The 6611-nt window shown below is 38.4% G+C and overlaps 1 protein-coding gene across 8 annotated transcripts in view; it reads left to right on the forward strand.

Moving 5' to 3' along the window:
- Positions 1–6611, forward strand: part of PCM1 (pericentriolar material 1) — a 97998-nt gene that overhangs the window by 82651 nt on the left and 8736 nt on the right. For 6 of the 8 annotated variants that reach the window (XM_030565535.1, XM_030565534.1, XM_030565536.1 and 3 more), the window contains 3 exons: positions 1227–1286; positions 4561–4699; positions 6441–6598. In XM_030565535.1, coding sequence (XP_030421395.1) covers positions 1227–1286; positions 4561–4699; positions 6441–6598 — 357 coding nt within the window. Of the gene's footprint in view, positions 1–1226; positions 1287–4560; positions 4700–6440; positions 6599–6611 lie in introns of those variants that run through there. The other 2 variants (XM_030565537.1, XM_030565542.1) reach the window with 2 other exon arrangements.

Genomic DNA, 6611 nt, shown 5'->3' on the forward strand with positions numbered 1-6611 from the left:
CACCTCTCTTGCTCTGCACCTTCTGCCCTTCCATCCACTACTTCGGTGAGACTAAAGTTTTAACAGAAAGACTACTTATGCTGCCGTGTCAGTGAGCAATCTGTCAAAGTTTCCGTTTTGGCAGGGTTTCTTGGATGTATGACAAACTTCAATAAGGAATGTAAATAAAATGTTAACCTCTTATTAAAAAGAAGCACTCAAGTTGAAAGTGGACAAATTCAGTTTGGAAATAAGTATACATTTTTTAACAGTGAAGGTAAACAACTATTGGAACAACACCAAAGGTTATGATGGATTCTCCATTATGGGCAATTTTAAAATCAAGTTTGGATCTTTTTTTCCTAAAAGATCTGCTGTAGTGCAAACAGGAATGATGTTGTGGAAATTCTGTGTCCTGTCTTAGGAGATCAGACTAGATGAAAACAATGGTCCCTTCTGGCCTTGGAATCGCTGAATAAGAATGTAATAGAAATTCTCCTCCTGTCATGCTAATAAGAATATCCTTGGCACCATCTATACCAACAGGATATATCATGAGCACTTTTAGTTCTGGACAGTGGATCACCTGGTGGCACTTGAAGAATGTCATTGCAGCATCCTCAGGGTTCATAATGAACTTGCTATAGAAAAGCTAAATGAGAACAAAAATACTTTGTATAAGTTAAATGAATACTACTCCACCATAGCATTAAGCAAGCTACCTAATCGCTTCCTTATATATACTGTAGTTGTTCCCTTTTTGTATTTTAATGGAAGCCCTAGTTAGTAGCTTTCTTTAGAAGTCTCAAATAAAAATAAAAATGCGCTCAACTAATTTCATTTTAATGTGAAATAGAAACATCTGTGAAATTGGGGTAGTACAAGAGTCATAAAAATTCGTTAAAAAAATATAACTGAACAGTAAGATACCTGGAAAAGGATTTCTGAATGAGTATTATAACTCCCAGATAGTGATGACACCTATTTAAAGATGTATCCCTTCACAAACTACAGCAAGACTTGAGAAATACTTGCTAGAGTATTTTATTGTAATTTTTGAGATTGAATTTATAATAGTAGGCATGGTATATAAACATAATTCTAAGTAAGGATATGACTGTAAGTCAATTTTTTCCAGTATTTCAAAGCCATTTTTGATTTAAATGTGGATTTATATGTAGGCTAAATTTTGTAATATGGATATTTTCAATTCAGAATTGAAGATAATTTAATCGGTTGTCTTCTAGGCAAAGGGAGTTCTTGAGGTAGGAGTTAGTTCATCCGCTGAAGATATTGATGAAGACAAAGTAGGTTATACTTATTTTTTAAAACTGTAGCTGTCTTTACTCCTTTTTGTAAGAGAATTTCCCAAATCATTAGTTATCATTTCAGTGCATTTTTAGTAATGATTTGAACAAAAGTGATCATACAAACCCAGTGTCTCTGCACAATCCATTTTGCTCTGATTCTTGGAAAGCAAATGTTTCAAAATTTAATTTTGGTTGAAAATATCATTTAATACCCTCTTCTGTCTCCTCAAACTGTTACCAACTCTTTACTTAAGTTGTCTCTGAAACACAGTGTGTACTGTAACCTATCTTTTAAAGTACAGCTTTCTGAAAAAATATTTATGTAAAAGAAAGTGAACTTCCTTAATCAATAGATTCCCTTCTGCATGCATTCAATAATGGCAGTATGCTTTAGTGACCGAGATCTACTCATTTTCATTCTGTTAGCACAGCAGAGCCATCACAGCTTACAGATACTGAGTTTGATTCTATTTCTTATGCATTAAAATGTTGTTGCAGAGCCAGATTCTGCCCTCAGTTATCTTTGTGCATCCTCATTAAAGACACTCACAGTTGTAACATTTGTGTTCAAAGAGATTTCACGTCAGGTTTAACTGAAAACATAGTGAGACTGCAGGATCTCTGTTAATGGTGATGCGAGTGTGAAAGAGCAAGATTGACTTTGAGATGCTAGTAGTAGTTTGCAGGACTGGCAATTTAAAACAAACAAAAATAGTTTATAAACTTAGCAGAATTGATGTAGAAATAGACACAATAAACATGGAATTCCTCAATATCTTTTTTTAGTATCTCTCTTCCGAGTAGAACCACATCATTATTCCTTTTCAGTACTTGTTCTCAAAAGCTGCCTTTGTGCAGCCTCATTGTGGGATGTAAGCCCTCAGTGCTGTGAATGCAGAATCATCTTGAAAAGCAGAGCAAAGTGGCCACTTTGTAGATCCAAACAAAGAGATTATAAAGAGGACTTGTGGCTCCAGCCACTTTCAGCTCCTTCTTGATAATGGCTAGCTGTGAGCATAGGAACCTTTTTCTGCACCCTTCATGATTAGCATAGTTTTTGTGTCGATTATTTGACTAATCACCATTGTATGATGTTCAGCTCCTACTTCTTTTGACTCCAAATGACCACTCAGCTCTGTTAGCTACCTTCTTTCCCTCTCTCTTACTCAGGGTTGTTGTCTTGGTAGGCTCTATGGTAGATCTCTGCAAGCAGGCAAGATTGAACTGTGCTTGGTGTGTCACTCATTTGATGTTGATAAAGAGTCACATACCTTGTCTGTCTGTGCCTTCCACATGAATATTCTTTGAGGTTGCTTTGTGTGCACAGGGTTTACTGCTTGCAGGTGGAGGATGGTGAACAATGCTGCACTATCTTACAGTAGGAGCCTGAAGACTTGACCTGGAACCAAAGGATTCCAAGGGTCTAAGTATCCACCTCCTTTGGCATGAAAAAAGTCTTCAAAACTTTTGAATGTCCTGGTGTCTATTCTGAGGTCTCCTTGGGATCTGAAGTTGCCTGGTTCCCGCCAAGCCTCTATAAAGTAGTCTAAGGCCACTGAGTATGTGTTGGATTTGATTTGTCTTTTCAAAAACATCTGGCATACGGGCAGAGTTTATACTTGTACAGCCCTTCTTTTTCCCAGTTCTTTTTCTGTCTTTAATGAAGAAGAGGCACACTGCTGAGGACTCTTCTCTAAGCAATTGTGAATGTTGTTTCTATGAGGAAAAACAAGGGTGGTATTGTTCTGAGCAGGGAGGAACCTGTGGGTGAGAGAGAGAGATCCAAAGACAACCTATGTGAAGTTGCCTTTATACATTAGTGTCTAGGATCAGATTCTTCTGGCCTTTCATGATATTTCTGTGGCTTTCAAAATGGATTTGATTTTTATATACAGTCTTGTTGTATGGGAGGGGCTATCAAAGAAAAAAATGGCAGTAGTATCAACCAAAGAGCTGAACATATTTTTAAATAATTAGGTGGCCACAATCAGTACTTTAGAGGTCCTGTTTGTGCTGCTCCCTTTGCACTATTCAGATGGAGCAAAGGGAGTGGGAATTCTCCCAGCTCCGGAGGTCCTCCAAAAAGCCTAGAGCCTGATATAACTAGCTCCTGAGTGTCTCTGCTCGGCCCCTAGGGCAGGGAAGGCAGAGTAGCGTTATCATGTTGCACACTGGCTATTCCCAGTTGACATACTCTAGGGAGTAGTCCTGCTCTCTTTGGGGTTTCCATAGACCAGATGGAAAACAAGCAATGGAGCAACCAGAACTACTTTCTCATCCTTCCCCCTGTGATGCAGTAGGCATCAGTGTGGGAGCTGCCGATCAGCTATAGCAAGAAACGGACCAAAAGCAATTTGGAGTGTTTCTAGCTACCACTAGAGCTGGTCCTGTAGCTGCAAGGTATGCAGTGAGCGGCTTTTGGGGAGATAGTGTCCCTATATTGGGGGGAGGGATAGCTCAGTGGTTTGAGCATTGGCCTGCTAAACCTAGGGTTGTGAGTTCAGTCCTTGAGGGGGCCACTTAGGGATCTGGGGCAAAATCAGTACTTGGTCCTGCTAGTGAAGGCAGAGGGCTGGACTCAATGACCTTTCAGGGTCCCTCCCAGTTCTATGAGATAGGTATATCTCCATATATTATTACAGCTTCCCCATAGTAAAAAAGTTGATTCAACACTACTCAGGTTATGTTTTCAAGTCATTATCATATATTTCGTTCACACAATTGTGCTTGGGGACCACTTCTAAGCCATAGTTACATATGTGGGTCTCTTTTGACCTGGTGTCTTGTAGTGACATTTTATTTTGAGAGCAGTTTTCAGTCCTTATTCAATGACACTCTGTCATCCTCATTGGTAATTGGTGTGTATTTTAATTTCCCAAGCATAAAGATCTAAAGGAGACTATTCTGTAAGGAGAAAAAGACCAGTGAGGTGTCCTGTCAGTGTATTGCTTTTGGAGATTCACACTGTACTCCCACTTCCTCAGTCCTTCAAAACGTTCTGTGAATTTTTTAATTTTGTAGGAAGAATGGAGGGCAATTGGAGCTGTGGGTCCTCCTCATAATCTCTCTCAGAATGTTTGGATTGTTGAAGGAGGTACTTAATCTGTTCCTTTGGGTGCTTTTTCTCCTGATGCTTCTGAGGTTTTTTTTTTTAGTGCAGCAGAGGCAGTGCACTTAATTGTTACGATGAGTGAAACCTGTTACAATAATCTTCTTGTCCGGAATAAGGGAAAAATGTATTCAATAGAGGTTTAATTTTACTTGTGACTAGGACAAGGATGAGACTGAAACAGTTAAACACACACAAGAATCAGAAATATACAATGATGGTGAAGTTCCTCAAAGTATGAGATCTGATGCTTCTGATCAGGAGGAAGATGAGGAGAGTGAAGGCTGTCTGGTGTCTATAAGTAAGTGGGTTTTTTATTGTTTTGATAGGTTGTTACTCAGTTTTTTACTGTAATTTAATGGAACTAATTTTATGACAATTTTTAACGATATACTCTTCGTGTGCGCTATAGATGCATAAGGTTAATAGGTCTTATCTCAATTTTCTGTTAACTCATATAGTTTATTATCCTCTCTATGCACGATTGTTTCCAGTACTACATTTTCTAGTATCTTGTCCAGTCTAGATTTAAATGCCAAAAGCAGTGGAGCTTCCACTACTTAGAAGATTTATTCCATGGATTTGTGTCTTATAGGAATTCCCATCCCATCAAATCCATGGTTCATGTAGTCTAGTAACCTGTGTCCCAATGGTCAGCCAGCTTCAGAGGACGAGTCAGGAAACTCCAAATTAGGCAGATGTGAGATAAATTCCCTACCTCATCTCCAGGGAAGGCCTTGTCGTGATCTCTCCTAGTTAGATTGTATTAAACATAGAAGCATGTGGTTTACATCCCTTCTGATTTTTTTCTTACCCTTAGTAAGTATTTTTTTTCCACATGTCCAATCACTTTTTGAATCTTGCCATGCTGTTAGTTTCTGTGATACCCTCTGACAAGGAGTTCTACACTCTATTAATGCATTGTTTGAAGAAAGTATTTCCTTTAAATTTCAGTGAATGTTCATATGTTGAGATGCAGGGAAATGGAAGTTTATCATCTACCTTCTCTTTATCATTTGTTGTTTTATATATATTTATCATTTCCCTCTTTTTTCCTCTCCTTTCTAAGGCAGATAATTCCAGTCTTTTCAGTCTCTCGTCATATGAATCTTTTCAAGGCCAAATGGCTTTCATTCTCCTTTTTATTATTCTGATTCTGCAGTTCAGCTCTAAATGCTATCCGTACACTTTTCCTAGGTATTCCACCTAAACGTTTTCTCTTCTCATTGCATTATTCCTAATTATGTCCCCTTGTTCCACCCTTGAATATCTCTGCTTCCATCATGGTTGTTCTGTTCAAGTATGCTTGAATTAAATTAAAGTACTGAGGCCTGGTCCACACTACGCTGTTAAACCGATTTTAACAGCGTTAAATCTATTTAACGCTGCACCCGTCCACACTAAACTGCTCTTTATATCAATTTAAAGGGCTCTTTAAATCGATTTCTGTACTCCTACAAAACGAGAGGAGTAACGCTAAAATCGATATTACTATATCGATTTAGGGTTAGTTTGGACGCAGATCGATGTTATTGGCCTCATTCTTTTACAGTAGCTACCCACAATGCACCGCTCCAGAAATCGACGCTAGCCTCGGACCACGGACGCACACCACCGAATTAATGTGCCTAGTGTGGACGCGCACAATCAACTTTATAATATCTGTTTTATAAAATCGGTTTTAGCTCATTCGAATTTATCCTCTAGTGTAGACGTACCCTCAGTTACATTACAGCACAGCAATGGCGTTTGGTGGTACTTCCAGTCAGGTTTCTGTAGCGTATTTTCATTCCAGGAAAAGGTCTCACAAGAGAATTACAGGTCATAACCATTCTTACAGACAGTATAATTTGTCATGTTTATATTGAGGTTCTAGGTATCTAATGTTGCCTTATCTCCTATTCCAGAATATGAAGAGAACTTAGTTAAACACAGTCTGAATTTTAATTTTTGAAATACTGAGGACAAGAGTTTTAATGAAGAACCAGTATAACTTATCAGTGACTAAGCTATTTTGAAACTCTTGCATTGACTGATTTCAGATTTGTCTAAAGCGGAAACACAAGCTCTGACTAATTATGGAAGTGGGGAAGATGAGAATGAAGATGAAGAAATAGAAGAGTTTGAAGAAGGACCTGAGGATGTCCAGACTTCACTGCAAGCTAGCAACGAAACTACAGCTGAAAATGAACAAAGACAGGTACTATCAGAGT

The sequence above is a fragment of the Gopherus evgoodei genome, chromosome 5 (assembly GCF_007399415.2).
Source record: "Gopherus evgoodei ecotype Sinaloan lineage chromosome 5, rGopEvg1_v1.p, whole genome shotgun sequence".
Lineage (NCBI taxonomy): Eukaryota > Metazoa > Chordata > Testudines > Testudinidae > Gopherus > Gopherus evgoodei.